The 27,832-nt window shown below is 40.7% G+C and overlaps 1 protein-coding gene across 1 annotated transcript in view; it reads left to right on the plus strand.

Moving 5' to 3' along the window:
* Positions 1-21,719, plus strand: part of LOC118425925 (putative phospholipase B-like 2) — a 30,759-nt gene extending 9,040 nt beyond the window's left edge. The window contains exons 10-11 of the mRNA XM_035835091.1: positions 14,486-14,645; positions 20,070-21,719. Coding sequence (XP_035690984.1) covers positions 14,486-14,645; positions 20,070-20,255 — 346 coding nt within the window. The 3' untranslated portion in view covers positions 20,256-21,719. The remainder of the gene's footprint in view (positions 1-14,485; positions 14,646-20,069) is intronic.
* Positions 21,720-27,832: the final 6,113 nt, after the last annotated feature.

Raw genomic sequence — 27,832 nt, forward strand, 5'->3', positions numbered from 1 at the left:
TACTAGATTATCAAGTCATGAGACTACCACAACCTGTGTACACAGAGAGTGTAGACAATGCCGAGGTTTATTTGCAATGTTATCGTGGTTATTGATACATGTATGGGTTTCTAAGTGTGCGAGCATGCTACCAAACATGTTTCATGAAGAGGAAGAAGAAAAAACCTAAAAAAGGAGCATATTATTGTTGTTCATCTTGTAGTGCCTATTAGCACATAGTTTCCTTTGCTGTTTCAGTGCCAGGGTATATATTTCTATTTTTATTATATTTTTATAGAGAGGGGTTGCTAGCCCTTCCCCTTGACTTGAACATGCTCAAGGCACCGCCTCAAAACACAGGAATGCCATTTTTATGTTCCTTCCAAAAGAAGGTGAAGCCCCAACTGAGATGCCCTTCCCAGGATTTGAACCGGAGTCTCACAGTTACATCTAACATGTACCAACTAATTAAACCAGGGGTTCAACTGTGAAGCTGCTACCAGTTGTGCTAGAGTGACATCTCTGATAATATAAGCACCAATAAAGCTAGACTCTCATAGCCTACTATGGAGGCTGGGTTACTTCTTTGTTTCCACCATGGAATAATGATACTAGCCACGCTGACGCATATACCTACAATAGGCTTTTCAATAACTTGAGTCTTACATTAGCACAGGTAACTACATGCCCAGCTGTTTTGTTTTCTCATGAATAAATGGAACACGAAGCAGTCATCACTGGTAATTACCATGAATTATGCACATGAGGGCCACCTGTATTCTGGTGCTATAAAAGCCTCTAGTTGCTAGGGAGAAGGGCAAGACGCGTGATGTACTGTAAATGCATTTAAGTTTGCAGGGATTTAATTTCACGGTAGCAGAAAAAAGGACTTTTCGCGGTGGTTTTAAGTTCACGGTAGCACCATGCACTGTAGTCTCTTGCTGCCATAGAAAAATGTTCACGGTGGTTTTAAGTTCACAGTGAAGGGGCCACTGCAAAAATGGCAAACATTTTTGCATTTACAGTACACCGTTAATCTTGAACAGAGTGTTTTATTTTTGTGGTTTATGTGGAGACCTTGCCACCACAATTTTATATACTAGTAGTCTGACCAAAGGTGATGCAGAATACACAGTTTTGTATTAAATTTTCGTTATTTTTAACGAGTTTGCTCAGTGCAAGGCCATTGAGCACTACTATTAAAGCACTGCTATTAATTAACTCCACTCACTGTAGCAGCATCTCTGGCTAACGTGGTGTCTGTACCAGGGCTGTTTCCAGGACCTATCCTGGGAAAGACATTTACTTGTTGGGACATTAAAAAAAATTCCACGCCATCTGTCCCAAAAATCAGAGCTTCATGACATTAAAACTGATGAAAACATATCCTTATAAGCTTATAACAACAGATTTAACAACAAAAATCAACAATTTTGTCTCCCAAACAATGACTGGGACAGAAAGAAATTTAAAGATAGATGGAGACAGTCTTGGTCTGTACTGCTCTGTCAACTGTCTGCAGACTGTTTTTTCTAGATATGTACCCTGGGTGCCAAACAGAATCCGGCAGCTAGCGAGTTTATTCGGGGACCCAAAGCTTTCAGGCCCGCCAATGTCATATTAGCACTCCTGGAAGTTAAAGCCCAAAGGCGAAAAGGGCAGCAAAACCATCTTCGGGAGCGCTAATATGAGATCGGTGGGCTGGCTAGCTGCTCGATTCTGTCTGGCACCCAGGGAACTAGAAATGCTGTCATCACATTTGAATGTTATATCTCACTAGCTTAGTCTTCGATGACAAAGTCTGTCAAAATAACCAGAAACTCTAGCACAGTTCTGGAATGTTAATTGATGTGAACAAAATCCTGGTTTGAGGCTGTTAGGATTTTCAAACTCTCTCATACCAAATACTGAAAATTCTTTTTTTTTTTGTGTGTGTGTGTGATAGAAAGGAAAAATTTAGGGTGTTTTTTTTGGGGGGGGGGTGAACTAGTTCTGTGATCAGTAGTAATATTCATGTATTAGAAACATAATCATATTCACTGTATGTGGAGAGTTCAATGCAAAAACAGCAAAAATGTAACCACTATAAACTTATCAAGATTCACAGTAGGAAGTGTTGTGTAATGTGCTATGTATGTGGAACCAACTTGATTGATTCTTTTTCAAGGTCACAAGGTAAATATTTGTCCAGTGATCAGCTGCACATGTTTGATATCGCAGATTTGTAGATTTCCATGCACATATTGGTTTGAACACCATAAAAGAAACTTGTCTTTAATGGGCATCATTAATCAAATAACGATTTGGTGGTTTGAATTACGCCTTCTAAGTTGTATCATAGCTTCTTCCTCATGTTTAACCACAGGGTAGATCGCCTGGGTAGCCAGATGCAAAAGCTCTTCTCATACGTTCCCACCAAACTTAATTAATAACCATTATACAGTCCTACATGTTGATGTGATTGAGAAATGTCGATTCAAGAAGATACGACAGAGGCATTTTTTTACTGCAAATCATTGTAGGAACTCATTGCCACCAAGTACATTGTACATTAGGAGCATCCTCAACAGATGGCTTTAAACAATGCTTACAGTTAAATGTGCAAAGGTTAGATGTGACAGGTTGTTCAGTGTTATATACCTAGTTGTTTTCACACTATGTGCTTAGTCTCTACCAGACTGATGATAATTTTTCATACCAGAGGAGTTGGTCAACCATGCAGCCGGAGGGGAGACCCAAAACTAAACGTAGACTGTTTTTTTTTGCCAAATTCTATGATCCTCACTCACACCCTTGTCGGAAGGCCTGGTCGAAGCTACCGCGTGTATTTCACCAACAAGTATACGAACTATACAACTGCTGCTACAGATGCAGATAGATTTCAGTGCAGGTGTGTTTTCGACGGTCAGTGGGTTAAGGTCATCAGATAAGGTTAATATACGAGGCGCCCTTGTGCCTGTCCACTACACCTTTATTACATACACCCGTCCACAGCTGTGTTGACCATCCCGTCAATGAGTGACCAGCGGGACAAACAGGTGGACATGAAATGTCCGGCCTTATGTAAGGTCTGCGTGTGACCCCGTCACAAAGTTCAGTAGCTTCATTCCGTCAATCGGACCCCAACCGTGCTTAGAAATGCCCAAGAGGCTTAATCTCCAAGCAGATCCACGGTGGCCAATGGGTCTCACTTTGGCAAGCTAACCTTCTTGGCCGGCTTTGATAGTATGTTATGCCAACGTAGGATCTGCTTGAAGTGTCCGGCCTTATGTAAGGTCTGCGTCACAAAGTTCACAAGTTACAGATTCGATGATACTGTAAGAAAGGAGTAGAAACCGTCTCCTGGCTCCTGGGATTCTTACCCGCGCCGAACCCTGGCGACCAGACAAACCTAGCATGGCAAACCACTATGTCAAAAGCTCAGAGCCTTTGACATGGTCATGAAGTGTCCGGCCTTATGTAAGGTCTGCGTTTGACCCCGTCACAAAGTTCAGGGGAGTTGTAGATTCGATGATGCTGAAAGAAAGCAGTAGAAACAGTCTCCTGGCTCCTGGGATTCAAACCCGCATCGAACCCTGGTGACCAGACAAACCTAGCATCGCAAACCACTATGTCAAACATGCCCGTAGCCAGGATTTCGGTTGGGGGGGTTCTTTTTAGTAAATGTGGGACCATCGAGCGCCGCAGGCGCGAGACTCACGCCGAAGGCGTGAGGTACCTAGGGGGGTCCGGGGGCATGCTCCCCCGGAAAAAATGAAATTTTGACCCTCTGAAACGCCATTTCCTGCATTTTGACCGTCAAAAATCGCTTGCGAAGTTTAATGGTATTTCTATTAAAGGACAAGGCTTTGAGGCCAACTCCCTCGACATATTTTCACCATGTCTGACACCAAAGGCGTGAGGCGTCGCAATGGAGGTCCGGGGAAATTTTGAAATCTGGACCCTCTGAAAAGCCATTTCCTGCACTTTCTGGGGCAAATTTTGCTGATAGACTTACTACAATTGGCTGAAATGTCTATCAAGAAAAAATGCAAATCAGTCATGCCTTTGAAAAAAAATCTTGGACATGCAAAAAGTGGACCTTCGATCCTGAAAAAGCGGACCTTTTGAGCGAGTGGGGGGGTTCTTCCGAACCCCCCGAACCCCCCCTGGCTACGGGCATGTCAAAAGCTCAGAACCTTTGACATGGTCAGTTTGGCAGCGCTTGAGCCCCACTGATACACTCCTCCCCCTTTTCTTTTAAAGATTCGTCCTCAAATCTTCAAGCTTGATATCCCTGTGTAGCACATTCCCTAGCCTTTTACGTCACAGGGTCAGTGTTGGGAACCAATGTAAGAAAGGAGTAGAGACACTGGCTCCTGGTATTTGAACCTGCACTGAACCAGGGCCACTAGACCACAAACCCAGCTCGGTGACTTTATTTTCCCAGTGACCTCTCTACCTCAAATTTATTAAACCACAAATTTGGGTTTCCAGTATATTGCTACAATCACTGTATGACAGAATTATTTCAACTGCGAACATAAAACATCTTCATTTCCCCTCCTATACCGCAGCCCCAACCTATCCAATTACAGATCTTAATCCAATTTGTGTTCAGGGATTTGTGGTCAGGGCACTGTAATCTCAGGTTGTGGGGTGGGTTTTGACCTTATAAGGCTACCTGCAAATGCATTTAGATCATTTATTGTGTCTAGTTTGTTTCTATATAATCTAATATGTGTCTGATACCTCCATGAAAAATTCTAGCATTGTTATTTTTGGGCAGCATTCATTTGTGTGGCCTTTCATCTGAACTTGAGAAGGTCAGAAGAATGAGACCTAAAAATGATAAGATTTTGGCCCCCTAGTGGCCTGTTATGGTACTACAGTGGGACCTCCAGTTTTGATATGTTATTAATTTTTATTAATATAATTGGTCTGAGTACCTAAAATAATCTGCATCACAAGCAGAGGAATAAGAGTGTAAGTGTAGGCATTAATTGTAATGTGGTGTGAACATGTACTGCTTAAAAACTATTTTGTATGGTTATACTAACAATTTACACGAAGTCTACTTGAAGTCAGTGTTGTAAGTGGAATATCATAATAATGATTTGTATACAACAGTCGTGCAGTCAATGTTGGAAAGCATTATATGACATACAACATGTATAACGTCAAGTACTGCGTGAAATTTATTTTGTATGCTTATAACATTTTACATGAAGTCTACATGAAGTCAGTGTTGAAGAAGTGGAACATTGTATACAGAAGTCATGTACTACGTACAGTCAATGTTGGAAAGCATTACATGCCGTACAACATGTATGACGTCAAGTACTGCGTGAAATTTATTTTGTATGCTTTAATATAACATTTTCCATGAAGTCTACATGAAGTCAGTGTTGAAAAAGTGGACCGTTGCATACAACAGCAGTGTACTACGTGCAGTCAATGTTAGAAAGCATTATATGCCATACAACATGTATGACGTCAAGTACTATGTGAAATTTATTTTGTATTCTTGTAACATTTTACATGAAGTCTACGTGAAGTCAGTGTTGAAAAGTAAAACATTGTATATAACAGCAGTGTACATGTACTACGTGTAATCAATGTTAGAAAGCATCATATGACATACAACATGTGACGTCAAGTACTGCATCTAATTTATTTTGTATGGTTTAGAGAACAATGTACATGTCATGAAAGTCTTCGTGAAGTCAGTGTTGAAAAGGTGGAACATTGTATACAACAACCGTGTACTACTTGCTATGTATCTAGATGATGTCAAGTCCTATCTTGAAATAAATTAGTTCTGCACAGCGTGCGCTACGTGACACCTGCGCTTCTAATGCTAGTGGCACTGTAAATATTGAAATGTATGCAGTGGTTTTATTTTCACCACGTTTTTTCCAGTGACATCTCCCTAACATCATAAATATTATGATGAACTGTACCACAGAATTGTTTTGACTGCAAGGGATGTGAAATTTCTGATCTCAGTGATGAAATTGAAAACAGAATTCCCACATTTCACATTCACACAAATTAACTTCATTAAGGCTTTGAACGGTTGATATAAGAATAGCTTGTCCAGAACATAAGATATCAAAACTGAGATGTTCTGCTGAATTTACTTAGCAAGCCACTATGAAGCCTATTATTGAACTTGACCTTCATCTACCCGACCCCTACCCACTTGCCAAATATCATAAGAATCCATCCACAACTTCTCTAGTTATGTTGTGTATACACACACATAAACAAATGTATGGACATGAAAACAGCACAGAAAACATATCCACCTTGGCGAAGGTAATAAAGTTAAACATTTTGACAACAAACTGAAGAAGTTTAACATCATTAGTTTTGTTGATTTTCAAAACTATCGCTCATAAATCTCGGAACATTCCATTGTTTGGATGTCATTTATATAAAGTGGGATGCACTCTCGTGGTGTTTTGTATATAGCTACTAAGTTCTAAAACGAGCTTTTACACATCGTAAATGATTGCTTACATTGCACACCCAGTAAACCTAATGACATAACACACCAGGTATGTAATGAAGGCTGCTTCCACCCACAATGTGAAGGACTGTTAGGGACTGGTCGATATTTAGCGGGGAGGGAGGGCCGGTCGTCAGAGGGTCGGGTCAAAATTTTTTTCCTAGGCCCTCCCCCCCGGTCAAATTTTTTTTCCTAGGCCCTCCCCCCAAGTCAAAATATTTTTCCTAGGCCCTCCCCCCTCCTATCAAATTTGAAAAATATTCAAAACGCAAATAAATCACCGCGCTCCCGCTTGGAAATGTCCTTTACGCCATACTGATGATACTGGTTTTCCGTTTTTCGTCGCGAAGCAAAAAAGGGAAATTGAATGGCTAGGAGCCCATAAATATATTCTTCATGGAGGCTACTTTATTCTTTTGATATTCATAAATGATGCCACTCTATCCACTGAACAACACCGCAAAAGTATTTTGTACCTGGACTCCTAGTAGATTTGCGCCGCTTCGCGGCGCGCGCCCCGCCCCTTTACTAAACGCATTGCAAGCTGGAGCAGCTTGTCGGAGACTATTTTCAATGTACATACCTTTGGGACTTGTTGGTTCTGTGGTGGCAGTAACTGACTGTGACTCGGAGGGAAATGCCGACAAAAACGTCAGGACGATAGGACTAACCAAAACTGTAGTGGGGAGGGGGGCGCCGAAGCGTAAGGACGATTTTCCCACGGCGGGCCGGGCGCATAAGAAAAGTTCTAAATCAAAATGCCATTTGTACTGGTGTTCTAGGTGTACTGGCACATGAACAAGCATGACAAAGAATTATGATACTATTTATTCGGTAACATTCACTTTTATTCAGGATTCTAATTTGCAATGCCTGCAAACTCCGATCGGAATCACCCGGATCCTGTACGATTTAAAAGGCATTTTGACGGGAATTTATTTATGAGCGTTTATTTATTTTTTGACGCGTTAGTTCACATTCTTTTCTCAGTAGCAGTGTCTGTATCACAGGCCTCATGAACTGTCAAGCTTCCGATTTTCATAGTTTTAAAACTATCGACAAAGGAATCGTTTAAGGATGTTTTCCTCCTGGTGCAAACTGTAAACAGACGTCACACACCACTCGTCTCCGATGTGACAAAGCCACTGCCGCCTCTTGCGCCATTTTTCTTGGATTTGAGAGGCTCGAGCCGTCCTCTGCGGCTCCGACATCGTTTCCTCGCGAGCTTTGCCAGCCCTGACTCCACCGCTGCCCCTTCTCCTTGTTCCTCAACACTTCTAGTAGAAGCAATAGTTTCCGCGTCGTCCACTTCTTCTTGACGAGTCGAGGCCTTGGCGAGATACTTGTCCCAAACATTGCAGTCCCAAACATTGCAGTTTCCCGGGTTATTCCCATAGTTTTGCGTTTATTCTTGATTGACATGACGTTTGCCGCCTTTTGGGCACTGCTGCGGGCTGTGATTGGTCGCAAGTTAATTCGATTTTACGCACAAAGCGGCAAGCCCTGTCCAATCGGTACATCTAAAGACTGCAGCCAAGGCTGTTGCCATGGTAACGACACGTACAACAGCATGTCCTACGTGGGAATCGGCTTGCACACGTCTTGTACTGCGTACTTTTGATAATTATGATAGTTCCCAAGTCGAGCATTCGCTGCTAGCTGTACAGGTTACAACAAGGACGTTGTGTAAGATTTTATAATATAGAAGTGGGGAAAGAGTAATCTCCAAGCAGATTCCTCCCGTGGCATTAAAACAGTAACAGTGTCCTGTCTGCAAAATTTCAGGTAGCGCAGTGGGTTTAAAATCACGTTGCGCCAAGCAAAATATTCCAAGCCCTCACGATGCGCCAAGCCCTGTGACAGTCGTCTTTTTTCCTTCTAAGCAAATTAAACATTGTCGACAAAGATTTTGATCTCCAACCACACAATTACAAGTTTGCTGACGATGTACAGCGAGAGAAAGCGACATGAAACGCGGAAAGCTGAATTCACAAGTCTCACCGGCCGTTTCACAGACGGCACTTTGTCGCAAGTCATCTTCCAGAGCCTTCCAAATTATGAAGAAAAAAATACGCATTTTCACGTCATTTTTGCGGTAAAATATTAGGAAAATACCGGCATGTGTTGGTGCGCAAATGTTGACTAGATATGCAAGTACGCTAAATTTTGTCACCGTGACTGAATGGTAGCATTGCAAACCGGAAGTAACGTTATATTTTACGTCGCATTTTGGTAACTTTATCGGCTTCCTGCCTTTGCCGCGCCAGCTTCATAAGAAAGGAAAACAAATTTGACTGATATTTTCTCAGCCCAGTCCTCTATTAATACAAGCGTTAAAACGGTAAATGAACACTGTAACATCAATATTTTTACAACATTGTAGCGGTGTTGAACAGAGATAGAGTCAAAGGCGCGGCAGTGAAATATTACTAAGCGAATTTTCAACATGTGGAGCGGCGAGCCACCGGCCTTTTTCTTTATACCATGTCGGGCGCCGAACCTCGGGTGCGAGGCGTCTCAAGCTTGTGGAGGCCTGGGGAAATTTTGAAATTTTGACCCTCTGAAACGCCAATTTCCGGCATTTTGAGGGACAAATTTTGCTGGTAGTCCGATAAAATTTTTTTCCTAGGCCCTCCCCCCGGCTCAAATTTTTTTTCCTAGGCCCTCCCCCGGCTCAAATTTTTTTTCCTAGGCCCTCCCCCCTCTGACGACCGGCCCTCCCCCCCCGCTAAATATCGACCAGTCCCTTACTCTTTTTGAAGAGTTAGCTTCTCTTATATGCTTGAGGTGTGGCTCACAGTCCTTGAACACAGGACCTCCATTTAACACCCTTTCTTAGGGATGTCCCTGGTCTACAACATCGGAAACTGTCTAAAATTCTAACTCAGTAGTCTCTACCAGACTCCCGCCTGGCCAAATAGGGGACTTTGGCTTAGGAAGTTAGGAATAAAAGCCTAGTAGGAGCTAATTTGGCCTAGGAGTGTTGGCCAACCTTCGGTCGCAGACTTTACTCCTGTGTCGTGTTTTCTGTCTTATTTGGCCAATTTTTAGTATTTTTCCAGCAACCTGTGAAGCCTGGTAGAGGCTACATGTACATTAAACTCGGTACCTTAAGGTTTAGAGTCAACAACCATAACCACAAGGTCACCACAGTTATTTCTCAATTACTTGCTTATACTACACGCTGTTCTACAGGTATATAGGTTCTTATTGTGCTTACCTTCACCTTTTAACTTACAGTCAGAAACAAATTCTAAGTAATACAGTAGAATTTAAGGCCCCATTCACTCTTTCACTCATTCACAAGTCCCTATAACTTATAAGCTATGTATTTGCATGTTTTGTCTTAAATGTTTGCCACTGAAGAGGTATTTTTTTCTGTTCAATATTAAACCAAGCTATATAACAATGGTTCAAAGTTTTTTTATAAATTAATCAACTTCTTTTCCTGAGCCAAAAAATAATAATTGTACAGTAATAAACTCTAACTGTAGGAGGTTGAAATAAACAAACCATTAAACAGTTGTGACAATATGCTAACTTCTGGAGCTATCAAGTGATCACCCTCTTCAGAAGAGCAGTATATGGTTCAGAAATCATCTCAAAATGGCACAACTTTTCCCATTGGGAAAGAGCTAGTAAGTACATTTTGTAAATGCCAGATTGATAAAAGGAAACAGGCCTTGCAGTGGACTTCTGGAGTTACCAAGCGATCACCCTCTTCAGCACAGTAGTATATGGTTAAGAAATAATGGTAAAATGGCACAACTTTTTGTATGGCGAAAGACTAGTACAATGTAAGTAAACGTCAGATAAACACTAGGAAACAGGCCTTGGAGTGGACTTCTGGAGTTATGAAGCGATATCCCTCTTCAGAATAGTAGTATTTGGTTCAGAAATTATCGTAAAATGGCACCTTAGGAAAGAGCTAGTAAGTAAATGTCAGACGAACAATTATAGGAAACAGGTGTTGCAGTGGACTTCTGGAGTTATCAAATGATCACCCTCTTCAGCACAGTAGTATATGGTTCAGAAATTATTGTAAAATGTCGCATTGGGAAAGAGCTAGTAAGTAAATGTCAGATGAACAATTATAGGAAACAGGCCTTGCAGTGGACTTCTGGAATTATGCAGTAGACTTCTGGAATTATGAAGCGATCTTCCTCTTCAGAACAGTAGTATATGGTTCAGAAATTATCATGAAATGGCACATTGGGAAAGAGCTAGTAAGTAAATGCCAGATTAACAATATGAAATGGCACATTGGGAAAGAGCTAGTAAGTAAATGCCAGATTAACAATAGGAAGCAGGCCTTGTGGTGGACCTTAAGAGATTGAAGTTGTACGTCGGATTAGTCCTATCTTAATGCCACCATGGGAAGACGTAAGTGTCAGGATGTGGTGTCAGGCCGACCTGTGGGTTTCACGACAGATGGAGGTACCAGATAGAGTTGTGTACGCTGACTTCACTTGCCCTTGCACTTGGAGGGGTATCTAAATATGGACATGTTTTTTCCAACTTTGCCAACTCAGCAGGATGTTCCAAAGTGGTGATGACCTTGACTGTGGCATTGTGTCTAAGGTCGCACAGAAGACTTAAAGCCTGGGTTATCAAGTACACTTTGGCATGGATGAAATATGATATGTCATCCGACTATGTAGAAGTCCTGAATGATTTGTGAAAAATTTAAAGGGAAAAACATTAAAAGATTGAATTTAGCTGATTTAAAATGTGTTCAAGATCAGTGGAGAAGCTTGGATGCATGCTTTACATGTATTTGAGTTTTCTAAATCTATATTTTAGTGTTTGTCTGTGACTCGGCGCAAGGATGCATACTTCATTTGGGGTGCATACTAAATTACTAAAATACGTTATAGTTATTGTATCTAAATATGGACATGTTTTTTCCAAGTTTGCCAACTCAGCAGGATGTCCTAAAGTACTGATGACCTTGACTGTGGCATTGTGTCTAAGATGGCACAGAATTAAGCCTGGGTTCTGAAGGACAATTTGCCATGGATGAAATATGATATGTCATTAGAGTGTGAAGAAGTCCACAAAGATTTGTGAAAAATTAAAATTGAAAAACATTAAAAGATTGAATTTTAAGCTGATTCAAAATGTGTTCAAGATCAGTGGAGAAGGTGTGCATACTTTTTTTTCTTTTCTTCCCAATTCATGTTTCAGTGTTTGTCTGTGACTTGGCCCAAATGAGGGGTGCATACTTTATTGAGGCTTCACACATAAATCAAGAAAATATCAAATCAGTTTCTATAACACAGCATCACTGAACAATAGCCACAGGTCTAAAGATGAGTACAAAAATAGGCTACAAGCTCTCCGTAGTACTCCAGTAGCTCAGTGTTTCATAGCTTTCAAAGTCTTCTTCTTGGCTGTTTCTTTTTTTTTGTTCGTGTTCAAATGATATTGTCCTAGCCAGCTACTGTGGATGAATAGATCAAGCCATATCCCCTGGTAACTACAACCAGTTCAGACCAGTTTTAGCAACACTCTTGTCATAAATTGAATCATTAGGCACCAAGCTTTGATATGTCTGCCAATTTCCTTGCTGTCTCCTGGGCATATAATTGCCTTTCATATAGAAAAGAGAATCTAATACCGGTAGTAGGCATCTGTATGATGGTCTTGATATAGCATCGGCCCTAGCAACAGGAAAATGCAAAATCAGTGCCCAGAAACGTTTTCTTTCTATAACATGGTATCATGGTGAATAAGTATAACAGTGGGCTTCAAGCACTGCCAAACTGACCACACCAACAGCTCTGAGCTTTTGGCATTGTGGTTTGCACATTGGATTTGTGATCTGCTGGCCCGGGTTCGATCCCGGGTGTCGGCATGTTGTTTCTTTCTGTTTCTACTCCCATATCTAGTTACTAAAAGAGGCTATAGAGCGCTCCATAGTACTTCAGTTCAGTGGCTTGTCTCCTGGATATATAAGTTGCCTTTCATACAGGAAAGAAAGGAGAATCTAATAGTATGCATCTGTATGTACGTATGATGGTCTTAATATAGCATCGGCCCTAGCAACAGGCCTGTGGCCTTTAGAGGGGAAAGATTTTGAAATCTCCTAACGAGGATGATATTTACCTCAATGAAGATGGAGGTATTGCTTTAGGCCTGTGTCTGTGTGTGTGTGCATCTCTATTTGTGTTTCTGCATATTTGTGGTCAGTATAACTAAGAACCTCTCAGTAGATGATAATGATATTTGTTATGTTGGCAGGTCTTGACAAGACAAAGGTCTATTATTTGTTTGGCAGCTGTCCCTGGTACTGAAACAGAACTTCCAGCTTTTGTATCTTCCGTATGTCTTGGACAATGCTTTGGCATTGTTACATTAGCATGGCTCTTTGCCTACTCACATTCTGTTGATACAAAGAAAGGAATTATCATCATCATTCCATACTCAAAATATTGGGACATGCTGCCAAAAGAGTATGACAAGTATTGATGACTTTTATTTTTTCACTCTTTTCATGATCAGTGAGGTATTTGGATACCGTAACAGAGCACTGCTAATCCACAAAGACGAACAGATATAAGGGGAATATCCAGATATGTAGACGACTTTGAAGGCTTTATGTAAAAAATGTATGATATTTATATATAGTATGATATGACCCACAAGTTATGAAACGTGACTTTTCAACCAAGGCCTCAATTACATTATGATATCATATCCTGTACTATACAATCATTGTTTAGCACTTGTTCTCATTTAGTCAGAATTCTTGTTGAAATGAAGATTGTACGTTATAAAACAAACAGATGAAATCACCATACGACTGTCTGAGTTAATTCTCTGTTAAGGAAACTGGGTGATGTCCGTGTATAGATTGTCTGTAACCCAGAATGGAAGGAGGAAGGGTCATTGACCTCGCATCCTTGGGGTAAAGATGTACAGAATAGAATGATGAGCAAAACATACATATGTTTGATGTGACACTATGTATTTTTTTCAATATTTCTGCACCTGCGTATCTGCAGACATTTTACCATCCTTGCTTTAATTGTTTGGATGTCCCTGTGGCTAAACTGGTACACAGTTGAGCTTCTGGTTCCAATTGGTAATGGGAGACCCGGGTTCGATCTTGTGCAGGGTTAGGGTTGCAACCGTCTTTCAGAAGAGGCATAAAATGGGGGTCCCGTGTCCAAGGAGGTGCCTCGAGAGGAGAGATCTACTAGGCACTACAAGGGTCTGAATAAATGCTTTGATCGACAAAAAGATGTCCAACTTGATTAGAATCCTTTTCAGCTTTACATTTGATATCATATTTAATGTCAGTAATGCCTTGTAAAGATACGGTACCATTATCATTATATGTCAAAGACATTTTGACTTCCTTGCTTTCATTGTAAAAAGACACTCTGCAAATTAGAATCTAAATTTAGGTATCCTTTTCAGCTTTATGTGCGGTACCAATTAATAAAGGCTTTGTCAATCTAAACAGAATATGATAGCTTTCTTGATAGATCCTGTGAGGTTTTATCAAAGACATTTCAACCCCCTTGCTTTAATTGTGTAAAAACACAAACAGGAAATTTGAATTCAAATGGGAGTATAGGAGCTTTAGTGTTTCCTGTGAAATTATATCCCCTTTGAGACATTTTAACCCCCTTAAAAAGATGGCAGCTTATTTGGATTCAAATAAAACCCATTTTCATCGTAACGTTTTATTAAAAAACATCAAGCCTCGGCAATGTTCACATTACGTTACGAATATGATAGTTATTTTGGTGTGCCATTTGAAATAATACTTAACTGTAACAACACAACTTTTACTTCAAATTCATATTGGTTATCCCTTCCACACCTTTTGATACATAAGGGCATTTCCCAACTTCATTTCTCCAGAAATGTGTGGCCCAAGAGCATCTGTTACAACTGTACAAATGTATGGGCAACTTCAACTTATCTCAAGTGAGATAAACTGATTCAAGAAGATCAACACAAAGTTAAAAAATGATGATTGCTGTGTTATTTTTGATCCAGGTACAATGACTTCCAGAACGACCCCCTGTCCAAGTGCGACTGTACGCCCCCCTACAGTGCAGAGAACGCCATCTCTGCCAGGTCCGACCTCAATCCCGCCAACGGAACCTACCCGTTTAGCGCTCTACAGCATCGCTGTCATGGCGGCACAGACATGAAGGTTTGTTTGTTTGTTTGTATTACATATCCAGTTTGTTTGAACCTTTGTTTATGCATGAAAGCTCAAATCAACCTGCAGGCCGCTTTTTATTGAGCTCATGACGGAAAAGGTGAGGGTCAGACAAAGTATGTAACAGAGATACAGTTTTAAGTCCTAACAACCAAGGGAATAGTTCCCAATTCATGTTAGTGTTTGTGAGTACACGTGAGAAGTTTTTTGTCTGGTTGTCTCTGCAGGCCGAGGTTTTCGTGGAATCTGGGGGCTTTGTTTTGTTTTGTTTAATCTCACATTATAACCACAGCTAACGCTAGTAACAACTAGATGAAAGATGACAATTGAATAACTGTGAACAAAGGATATTTCTGTGTTTTTTCCTTTAGGTAGCAGAACACAGTATTTATTTGCGACCCCATACTTAATAGTAGTTCAGTTATAAAGTAGTACAGGGGGTATGACACATGATTTCCATTTAATGTCCTATTTAAGGGACATCCCTAACCATAATTAGGTATTCATTTTCACCTGTGTGTGTGAGTGAAGTGAGGAAAGTTTTTTTTATTCGTCCTTGCCAGAGTATCTTGCCAGAGAATATTGCATGCTTGTGTCATCTATAACACAAGTGAACAACTATTAGTGAAATGTTCCCAAGTTATGTTTGTATTTGTTAATACTTTAATTGCAGGCCAAGGTTTTCGTGGAATCTGGGGGCTTTGTTTTGTTCTCTCACCCACAGTTAATGCTAGTAATACCTAGATGAATGATGACAATTGAATCATTCTGATCAGAGGTTAACAGAGCTAGTTATCTTACAGTGTGTTTTTTCCTTAAGGTAGCAGAATACAATTGCAACCTCCATACTTAATAGTACATGTAGTTCGGTTGTAGAGTAGTACATCACATTAACGTCCTATCCGAGGGACACGAGTAACCGTAGTAAGGTATTCATTTTCACCTGTGTGTGAGTGAAGTGCGGAAAGTTTTTTTAACTGTCCTTGCCAGAGTATCTTATTGCATGCTTGTGTCATCTATAACACAAGTGAACAACTATTAGTGAAATGTTCCCAAGTCTTGTTTGTATTTGTTAATACTACGATTTTTAATACCTCCCTGATGACCTCAATGAAAAGCGACCTGCTGGCCAATCTGTGCTGAAACACAAACTTATTGGGGAAGGTTACTAATAAGCTGAAGGTTGCACTTCTGCTGATGTCAGCAACTATGAAAATAGATGTTTTGATAGCCATGTTCACCTTGCCCTGAACGTAACTTCTGTCCTTGGTTCAGAGATTAGCTGTGCAGTAATTTGACAAGGTCGCACAATTGTACGTAATAGCAGAAGGGCACCACTTCATGGTCAAGTGTACATTTCATAACCTGGCATTCAAAGGCTCCATTCTTGTGCCCAGGCCTGGTTGGTAACAGCTGTGGATGGCATCAGTAACAACAGACTGACAGAGTTATAGGCTTTGAAATGTCCTTTGTTCACCTCTTATTCATAATATACAATGTGTTGTCCTTGGATAAGCCTTGGTATGAGTTCTTGTGTACTACTGGCAGATTTTGCTAAATTCTTCTCCATAAGAATTTTTTCAATTAACGAAGAACTTTAAAGACTTAAAACATGCAGTTTTCAAAACTGAATTTGGACTTAAATGACTTTTGGTTCATAATAATGATAATTTTATGATGTACAGTAACTCTCTGACTTAAAAGACAACAAAGGACTCAAAACTTTTAAAATTCGTCCAGCGATCTGTAGAACCTTTGGTCGCTCCTCAGCAGTCATACCCATAGGCTCTTGTGCAAAGGGTAAGCCTGAGTACCATCCTCTGTAGTGATCGCTGGCTCAATCCTTTGGCTAGCTAACCAGCAAAGGGTATAATTAACCTTGACATGTGGCAGGCTAAGGCCATATGGTACGTACACAAGTTGTACGAGTATAATTGATGATTCTGTACATACATTCGTATATGGCAGGTTACCATTCGTTAACCTTGTAGTTATTAGTACTGTGTTTCAGGCTCATTGCTCATGAAAAATCCAAAGTAGACAGAAGAACTTGCCAACAATGACATATTTGGAACCTGTTGTGTCATGTATGAAAAGCCCCTATCCTATCCTTTGAGTTTGCACAATGTCCTGAGTGTACTTTGGTCAGAATGTAGGGACAACGCCCCTTCCTTTCCCTCTGTGTCCCTTGCAACGCCCCTTTTTTACGCTCTATGTCCCTTTCAACACCCCTTTTTTACCCTCTATGTCCTTTTCAACGCCCCTTTCTTACCTTCTATGTCCCTTTCAACGCCCCTTTCATACCCTCTAAGTCCCCTTTTAATGCCCTCTTCTTGCCCCCATCACAGCGAGCCCTTGTGCAACCAGCTGACTGGGACAGTCTTAAGATGTAGTCAAACCACAGTCTGACCACAAATGCTGTAATGATACCAGTCTTTTGTTTGGTTGGAAAACATCTTCTGTCTCTAATCTGCCAGCGTACAAATGTAGGATCCCATTGTCTATACCACCTGATGGACATTTCTCCCATGCTCTGTTGAACAGATATAAAAGGACATTGTTAACATTAAGAACAAAAAAAACGTAGGCAAAGTTTTAAATTGCCAAAGCAGTTACTCAAGCAACTGGATATGATTTTGGAAACGTCAGACGTTTCAGACAGCCATCCGGTGTCTTTTGTCTGTGACACTGGAGCAATCTTGTTGGGGATAGTTTTTATAATTACATGCTACCTGTGAATGGATATGCAAAAGTTTTAAATCAGTTTTCAGTCCCCGCAATGTCGTCATGACTTTGACATGATGTTGCGAGAACGTTGCATTATTTGGTAGTGCTTTGTGGGCTGCGGTTGATAAGGTACGCCTCACTTCAAAAGGAACAACACCTTTCAGGTATTTTAATGAAACCACAGTCATGCCGCCACCCACCGCAGTCTTCCAGGTGATTTAAAGGTACAAGTAAACACTGTCAGGTGATCCCTTTTTCGTGTTTGCAGAGGGTCTGCATGCCCTTTTCCGTGAGGCGTAGCAAACTATTTAAATTCACCGTTCATCATAGCCGACAGACTCTAATGCAATGCAAAGCATTGGTAAAATCATCTCTGAACTATTAATTGGTCGCTTTAATTCAACATTGTACATAGCACGTTTAATTGTTATCCTACACTTATCATTCTAGCATTCTAGAGAAATTCTTTGAATCCCATTGTCAAACACAAGATTTTCCAAAGTCACAATAAAGTAGTTATACATGTATCAATGTTCGCTGCCTTGTTTATGATGAATATGATTTAAACCATCAGGTGCAAGCTTTACAACAAGGTGATGACTGCTTCTTTTCCACATTGTCATTAATGAATTTTTTTTGCCAATTCAACATTGAGATTCTCGACTCCAGTGTAATGTATGTTGTCAGTCCCCCTGAATTTACCGTACCGCAGCCAATTTAGCATTGCTAGGACACCCCACCCCCACCCCCATGGAGACCCTTTTCGAGCACACAGACACAAAGTAGGTGTAATTGCTGGGGTCCGGCCCTCTGTTCTTCCAGAGGAGGGCAAATTTTGGAGCCTCGTTTTTTGTTTACCTTGTCCAGCTGAAGCAAACAAAACAGCCACTCACTTTGTCAGGTTCGTGACAGCCAGACTACCTTGTGGTTAAGGTGTCAGACGCCTGGCCGCAAATTAGAAAATGTACTAATAGTGATCCCGTCAGCAGTTTTATTAATGGTTGTTTTTTGGGCACCTGGTGTGAAGAGAGTTGTAAAAGTGTCAGGACCAAGGTCAGTTGACATGCAGGTGTAAGAAGGAGGTGTTTTAAGGACATGGCCTTGTTGACTTTAAAGAGCGCAGCCCCCTTATCCTCACATTTCAATCTTTGCCAAGAAGGTTGGTTAAACTTAAAGTGCGCGGGAGGGGGTGGACTTGAGACACCGCTAGCTTTGGATCAGGACCATGAATTATGATATTTCCTTTTTGGGTATAGGTTGGGAAAATTTTTGAGTGATTTTTGAGTGCCCTTTTCTAGTTGTTTTTTTTTTTAGATATTTTACTTATTTTTGAGTGATCTTTTTGAGTGATTTTTTAGTGGTTAAGACGGCTCTTGGTGTATAGGTTTGGGCCTCCTATGGGCTTGTACAGTGAAAAAGTTGCCATTTATCGTTATACACTGGACTGTAATCATTGCTCTCACAATCTCACTCCCCTCACCCTTCATGTGACTCACATGTGGGAAATGCATTGCACATTTCTCCTACATCTCTCCTGTCAGTACCCTTAGCTACTGAACACAAACTTCCGGTCCCTCCCATCTCTTCACCTGGTCTGCATTCTGTGAAGGTCCCTTTAACTCACTAACATGAACAGTGGGTCTTTTGTTAAGTTGCTGTTCACAGCTTAGTTAAACCAATCAAGATAATCAAATCTTAGTATGGAGTGTGAATGAATATGCTTGTCAATTTACCATGAAACATTGTTGCCCTCCATAAATTTAGGCCACACTGACTCGTTTATTTGGATGACAAAAGCATTCACATCAATTTTTTTTAAAAAGTTAAACATTGCAATCATACAGTAAATGGTATACAAAGATGCAAAGCTGTGGAAAAAAATTGGGCAAAAATGCATCAGTTTTTGAGTGCCCAGAGAATATCATCAATATAATGAAGTCAGTACGGCCTTACTTTTAAGCATTGCCAAATTCCCCCATGCAGACCCTTATGATTGCTTCAAAGGACAGACTCCTCTAATTACAAGACTCTACAAAACACTTTAAGACATTGTACAAATGTAAGTGTGGATGTCTCAATCCTCTCCGGTTAGAGACACAAGATTTTGTCTTCTGCGTGTAACCTTGGACTCTTGCTGCCTTGGAGACGTAAGCACGACCAAGACAAGACTAAATATCATAATCCAGCCCTGATCTCCTCCTTCCCTGGGATGGTCTCGTCTGCATGCATCTTGGAGAAGTGTTAACTTTAAGGACCCTTGTTTCAAGCCTGTGTGTCATTCTATTAACTTTACCAGGGCTCCCATACTCTTTCCTCATGGGAGAGTATGGGAGCCCTGGTAAACTAGGTTGACAGTCAGGCTACCTTGGTTCAAGATTTTAACCTGAAGATTCTTGTTATGCAGTTCACTCAATTTTCCACTCATCTAAAAACATACACATTTTGTAAAGAAGGAAATGCAAGTAAACAAAGTCCTGTAACTTCATATTAGGAAAACCTTACAGCCAAAAAAAGGATTCTTAATGTGAAGTGAAGAAAGTTTGTGTGTGTGTGTGTTTCTCTGTGTGAGTGTACTTGTGTGTGCGTATGTTTGAGTATGCTTTGTGTGTTTCTGATCCAAGTGAAGGGGTGAAGTATGCCATCTCTGATAGCCTAATGATGCATGATCTCCGTATGTTTGTCCCGTAGATGACGAGCTATTCCATGCACGAAAGCCACCAGATGATGGCGGTGAGCGGCCCGACACACGATCAACAGCAGCCCTTCCAGTGGAGCACGTCGGACTACGACAAGCAGTTCTACCATCTGGGCCATCCCGACCTCTTCAACTTTGACCCCATTCATGTGATCTGGTTTGACCAATCAGATAACTGAGCAGAAAACCACTGGTTAGATGGTAACGTTATGGATTTTTTACCAGCCAAGCTATCTTGAACTATAGCATTCAACTTTATTCTACTTGCTTGTAACTCGCTGCTGCACTGGCCTCCTTTGCAGACTTCCGGGAGTGCCAGTTTTTTTTTGTGGGGGGGTGGGGGAGACTGCTGATTCATAATTTTCGGAAACAATGTCCCTCAGCATTGGGAAACCTGGCCCATGTTGAAAGCAATACATTCTGGCACTCCTAGAAATCTGCAAAGGAGGCTACTATCCACACTGATTTTTGGGGATTCGTTCAGATTCTTCAACAAATTTAAAAGACTTCCACCAAAAATTGCATTACCATGATGTAACCATTGGTTTAACACATGTACAGTCTTTCTGGTCAATGCCTGCTAATCTCTTACTGTTTATGTCATCATTGATAATGTCAGCAAAAAGCTTCACCTTGTTGAGCTTGTGATTTTAGCACAGACAACCCAATCTCCAACTGTTTCTCAGTAGTGTACACTATAACAGACTAGTTTAGACTGGGTTTTCTGTTGTGTTAGGCAAATCCAACCTAAGCAATATTAGAGTGTTAAAAGTTGAAATACTGTAGATGAGACAATCTGTATGAAATTGATATCTACTGCACTATATTCCCACATTTATTATCATTGTTTCTTACTTTGAGCAGATAAAAACAATGCAGAAACAAGCCTTGCTAGGATTCCCTAAATATCGCAACCCAAAAAAAATTGACTTCACGATGTGCTCGCACCACTGTGGGCATTGAATATTTGGTCCTTGCATGTTGCTTCATTTTATTACAAAAAATTAGCTTATTTGATTTTGACTTTCATACTTGAAGTTTTACAGGCCTGACGCTAATAATAAGGTTGGCTTTAACTCTCTGTGAGAGTTTTCTGATGACACTATGTTGAGCAAATCTATCACTGGAACATGAGGCTCAAAAATTGTCACGTACACAAATATCAGGGCTGTCTCCAAATATCAGGGCTGTCTCTTTAAACTTATTATATCCCACTATTGTTTGAGAGCCACTGTTGTTAATTTTCATTGTTAAATCTTGTCATTTTAAACAATTATACAAAAAATAGTCTTTCATGAGTTTCATATCATAAAATTCAGATTTTTGGACAGATGGGGTTTTGTCTGCTACAAAATTGCCAGCAAATTTCCATCCTAGATCGCAGAGACGTGTCCTGGAGACAGCCCTGATTGGTAGCCTTGCTTCTTAGTGATTCTTTCCTTTTTGAAAATGTTGCATTCAAGTTGCTGCTCCAAATGATTGTATGCGTTTTGAGACATGGAATGTTACTTGAAAAATCCACTTTCATAAAAACTGTAGACATGTATGAAAGGTGTGTAAATAGCAGAGATCAATTCCTTCAGCTCTGTACAAATGTGGCCTTTTAGGTCTTCAGGAAGTCCAGAGCTTGTTATTGGCATAAGGCTACACCATCTTAATTTGTTGGTTCTCAGATTTAGGAAAAAAATGGAAAAACATAATCATAACAAAGACTGAAGACCAGGTTGGTGCCTTGGTGCAATCAGTTTGATGGGGTGAACACAGTTACATTTGTATATTCAAGTTTTCCTACCTACCCTATAGCTTTATGATGCCCTCTTGCTATATTTTCACTTGTGAAAATCCAAGAACCAAGCAATTGAATTGGTATGGCCTAAGAGAAGTAGGAAAACAAGTGTATTAATACTACTATGAAAATGAGCATAGCAGGACCTGAAAGTTATTACAAAGTGAGTGGTTAGCAAGAAATGGCAACTCACATGTAGTTGGAAAGTATTGAAAATCTTGCCACTGTGCGACAGAAGAGGTGTATAAAGAAGAATATGAAGAAGACACTTAGAAAAAAAAATGATGGATGCAAATACTTTAAGATAATACATCAAGAAATGCTTAACAATGGTAGACAAGTGTATGGTACAACTTTATACTTCTTTCTGTGGTAACACAGTAAAGAATTTAGGAAGATGTGTGTGTTATGCTTTTGTAGAGTGTTACAAGAAGATTTATTTATCATATTATCAAGATTCAAGTTGATGTTATGAAAAGAGTATGAGCTGAATTAGACAATGTCATATATACATAGCTCTATTGTTTTGATATGGAAATCAGGTATTTCCAAATGACAAAAACTGTTCACACAAAGAACATCAAACAGGGTCAACCCTCTTTAAGCTGTGGATTCACCTTTGCGCTAAAACTTGCCAGCAAAGACTGTTTGATATTCTACAACACTGGAATAAATGTTATCTACAACAATTATTATGACTTTTGGCTATTGTTGTCCCATTGCAAAGATTAATGCATAAAGTGTGTGCATGTCAAGAAAGCTTGCTCATCTCAGAAGAAGACATTAACAGACTGTCAGGTCAAATGCCTTTATACTGTATCTATATACTATTAGCCAGTATAACTGCCCTTTGGTATAACACGCCAGTATAAATGTCCTTCAGCTAACACACACTAGCTTTGCAGACACACAAAGGCTTCATACAGAAGCAGTCAACTCCATGGTAGTGTGTGTTACACAATCCCTTGCTGTCAGAGGCTGATAGGGCCAGTTACTGTGGTAGGCCATTAGGAACACTTTTTTAGTCCAGCTAACAGCATGCACCTCCCTCTACTGAAAGAACAGGCTTGTAAAACTACTTCTGGTACAATATACACATGCTATCTATCTATCATTCAATGTTTGAGGATAGGACTATACTGGCATAGAATGGGCTTCTTGTAGCATTGTCTGCAATAGGGCATAAGACAAAGTCCAGGCAGCTTTAGGGGCCGAAGATCATGACATGTTTTCTGTTTTTCTGACCAGCTTACCCTCCAAACAGTCAGAAGTTAGAAAAAATCATGCGGTATCGTCCCTGTGAGGTCTACTACATGTAGGGACGCTTCCAGTGAGCATGCGCATCCATCCGAGTAAATACCTAAAGTGGACTATCCAATTATAAATATTTAATAAGCTAATTAAAGCTCTATTGCGATGGAAGTCGACAAACTCAAGTGTCTGGAGATAACGGAGTCTCCACTACTGACAGAAAAGGGTACTCCAGCGCGCTGTGGGTGGTTACAGGCTGTCAAGTGGGGAAAACTCACTTTCTAATAGAGGGTAAACAACCGCTAAATGACAGAAAGGTTAAATTTCATACATGAATAACAATTTTCACATTTTGTGGTCTGTGTGTGTTTTTTATCTCTTGAATTATACTAAAACCTGATACATTAGGCATGTACATGTATTCTGTTTATGAAATGAACAATCAAAATCAAGTCCAATTTTGTGCTCTGTCAAGTCGGGAGAATTTTCTTTACAATAGAGGAAGCGACCGCTGAATGACCTAAAGGTTCAATTTCATACATGCAGTACAGGTTTAAGTCCAGTTTTGTGCTCATTGATTGCTGTCTAGTGGATAGTAGCATGCAGGCACATATGCCCAGAAATCGTGCCTTTGCCGCAAGTGAACCTGATAAAGTGAACGTGATAAAGGTGCGCAGTTCAACAACAGGCTTAAGGACTAACCTATTAAGTGGATCATAGACCTTTTAACTGATATGCGTACTGGTGCAACGTGGGTGCTCCAGAAGACAAGCTGCTGCTACATATAGTAGCTTCCATAAAACTAAAAAGGCACCATGGCCACAGAGGCCAGTGCTTTCTAACCTACCAGGTAAATACTGTAAAGATGAAATGTCTGTGGTTGTTTTAATTTGAATTCATGGTTTCTGTGTTTAGCCTGGGTAGCATCCGGGTAATAGTTTGTCTGGTGTTTATTATACACTATATACAGTCACTTCTCTGCTATTCCGTCTGCTCAGAAAGCGTGCCTTTGCCACAGGTGAACGTGATAAAGTGAACGTGATAAAGGTGCACAGTTCAACAACAGACTTAAGGACTTGTGTCTCAAGTACATCATAGTTTAACTGATATACGTACCTGGTGCAACATAGGTGCTCCAGAAGACAAGCTGGTGCTACATAGTAGCTTAATCCATAAAACTAAAAAGAGGCCAGTGCTTTTTAACCTACAAGGTAAATACTGAAAATGTCTGTGGTTGTTTTAATTTGAATTCATGGTTTTCATGTTTATCCTAGGTACCATTCGGGTAGTAGTTTGCTCTGACGTTTATCATACACTATATACAGTCACTTCTCTGTCATTCCGTCTGCATAGAAAGCATGCCTTTGCCACAGGTGAACGTGATAAAGTGAACGTGATATAGGTGCACAGTTCAACAACAGACTTAAGGACTAAATCTATCAAGTGGATCAAGTGAACTGATACGCGTACCTGGTGCAACGTGGGTGCTCCAGAGGGCAAGGTGCTACATAATAGCTTCCATAAAACTAAAAAGGCACCAGGGCATCAGAGGCATCAGAGGCCAGTGCTTTTTAACTTGAATGCTGTAACTTAAGTCAGAAATGTTTACAGTTGTTTTATTTTCATGGTTTTCATTGCACTGCAAAGTCATGTGCTTTGCATTTCTACTGTATGCAGACTTGTTTTGATCGTGAACTTCAAACACCGCAAAAACCTCCTTTCCCTCCAACTGCAAAATTAAGAAAATAGATAAACATAAACTTGCGAGAATTGCAGACACATGATCTTATTCAAATTATGATCTTGTGGATAGGTGATGTCGGCAATTGGTCAAATGTGCCAGCCACAGTCTCTGTTTAGTGGAGTGACCTGATGTATATGGCCTTCTATATCTAACCTAACCTGGCCTTCTTGGTCATCATTGATCCTGAAGAAGGCGGCAGTGGTCATTAAAATTTTAATGGCCGATACAGCCACCCTTTAGTACACCAGCTTTTCAGGCAGGTGGCATACGAGGGGCGTGCAATTAGTAATGGTCCTGACCCATTTCCCATAGCAGGAGATTAATGAAACTTGGCACAGTTATTAGTCTTCTCTTCATAGGAATCACCCAGAGTTATGCATTTCTCCCATCGTTTGATGCAGCTCTGGACACCGATTTTGTAGGACACCCCAGGTTGGTCCTCCAACTGATGCCTCATCAATGGCACAAGAGGGACGACCAGGTCTGGGAGCTGTTTCCACAGACTTCCAGCCACGTTTGAATTCAGGATGCCAGCGTTTTACAAGGTCATATGATGGGGCATCATCACCATAAGTTTCATTTATTTCATCAAAAGTCTTCTTTGGTGTGCGTCCTTTCAAATACAAAAACCGGATCACTGCGCGACACTCAACTGGTTCCATTTCACACCTGGTCCATTTCGCACCTGACTAAGTTCAAACACCAGTAAATCAGAAACCACAATTAGTTCAGAGCTGTCTTTTGCAACATAACCCATAGAGATATGAATTATTACACATACAAAATTTCATTTAGATCAGACAACTGGAAGTGGGTCAGGACCATTACTTATTGCACGCCCCTCGTAGCAGCAGCTGGTTATATTACACTCAACAACCTGTCACACCTAACCTTTGTATATCTAGCTGTAAGCATTGTTTAAATCCATCTAATAAGGATGCTCCCACAGTACTTTGTGGCAACACGTTCCACTCTACAGTAGCTCTAGAGAAAATGTATTTTTGAAGATCTCAGTGCAACTACCCAACTGTTGCATCACTTTCCCTACGGTCAAGCACAGCACCATAAATATACAGTATCGGTTAAATGTCAGAAGTTTGGCGCCTCTTACACTCTTACGTCCGGTTTGTCACACCATGTGGGGAGGGTGGGGTGGCTGGGTTGCATCACTCTAACATTCTTCCGCGTGTGAGCTCATAAATACTCGCTGAACTACAATGGACTTGGGGACATTGTCGACAGGTGAAATGGAGACACACCTATTGTTCCAGGTTCTGCACCTTTTGTTTTCACACCACATATCACTCTGTGTTGCAATGCCAGCATTTACGTTTGATAACAATGCTGACCATGGGGGCATTGCCATCAGGTAAGATGTAGGTCAACTTATTTACCCCAAGTTATCATTGCAAATCACTGTTTTTTCTCATTATTTTCACATCTGTGACATGTATTTTCACATCTGTGACATGTGACATACATTATTCACCTTGACACATGCAATAGTATAACATAACTATTATACTTGGGCCATTGCCACTGGCTTCTATGGCGAGGGTTTGCTCCCTAGGATTTTTTTAGTGTTTTATACCCCCTGAATTTTCTATGCTAGGGTTTCTTCCCTGGGACTTCTGTGCAGGGGTGTCATCCCTGGGATTCTGTGCAGGCTTTTCCTTCCCTGTGGTTTCAGTTGTACAACTGCAGATTTTAGATTAAGAACATTAGAGTTTTACCAATTTTACAAATTGTTATACATTCACATATATAATAACACCGGAATCATTACAAACATCACTGTTTTGTATCCCTGATATTGAACCGTGCTGAGTTTAACAACAAGTTTGTTTGTATTGCATACCTGGTAACCTGCCTCATGGCATATTAACCCACCAGGTTTGTACTGAACAGTACAAGCTTCATATCCGGGCAGATTTATTTGATCCACTCACCCCGAGAAGGACCCCTACTCTTTTCAATAAGTGTGGTGGGGTCTTTAACACTCTCGAGGTGTGGCTATCCTCGAACATGGGGCCTCCTTTTAACGTGTTATCCAAGGGATGCCTCTAACATAAGCTAGGTAATCATTTCCAAGGAGTTAAGTTATTCAAATTGTAGCTAGGTAGTCTCCAAGCAGACCCTACAGTGCCTTAGAGATAGTATCAAAGCTGGCGGCTATACTCCTTGGCCAGCTTTGATGCTATCTCTAAGGCACCGTAGGATCTGCTTGGAGACTGTAGCAAGGTGCCTTCCCAATCATACAGCATCGGTACCTGTCAAGGAATGGAACTCAGCACCTCCAGATTCTGAGTCAACAACCCTAACCACAAGGCCACCATACCGCCACACTTAGAATGTAATGTAACGTTACACCTATTTTGTAAACGCCTATACACGTCATACCACCCCATGTCACACCATATTAGGTTGCATCATTTCCTTATTAAGCCACGTTGGTGCTCATGAATATTCACTGAACTGCAGTGAACCGTTACGGGCAGGTGAACTTGCCAACAGGTAAAATGCAGAGTACACCTGCCTTTTTTTCTAATGAATATTCAGTGCCTTGTACTGTGTCAACAGGTAAAATATGGGATACAATATGGGGTACACTGTCTTCTTTTATACCCACTGCACCTATTTTCTTAACGTCTACACGTCATATACTCATGCCGCTTCATACTAGGTTGCATCATTTCCCCACGTTGGCGCTCATGAACATTCACTGAAGTGTAGTCAACTTACGGGCAGGTGAACTTGTCAACAGGTAAAATATGGGGAACACGTTTTTTTTCTTACATCTACTGCACACACCTTGCTTTTATGAGTCTATAACTATGTTTTTAGATGTCCGTCAGTTGTCTGACAGTCGTTGTGGCCGTTGCTACTAACAAATACGACGTTCAAAAAAAGCTTAGAAGCCACCTGTAACGTTGCCATGGCAACTGGTTGAATAGTTCGATGACGTCATCGCTGAC

Source organism: Branchiostoma floridae, chromosome 11, assembly GCF_000003815.2.
Source record: "Branchiostoma floridae strain S238N-H82 chromosome 11, Bfl_VNyyK, whole genome shotgun sequence".
Taxonomy (NCBI): domain Eukaryota; kingdom Metazoa; phylum Chordata; class Leptocardii; order Amphioxiformes; family Branchiostomatidae; genus Branchiostoma; species Branchiostoma floridae.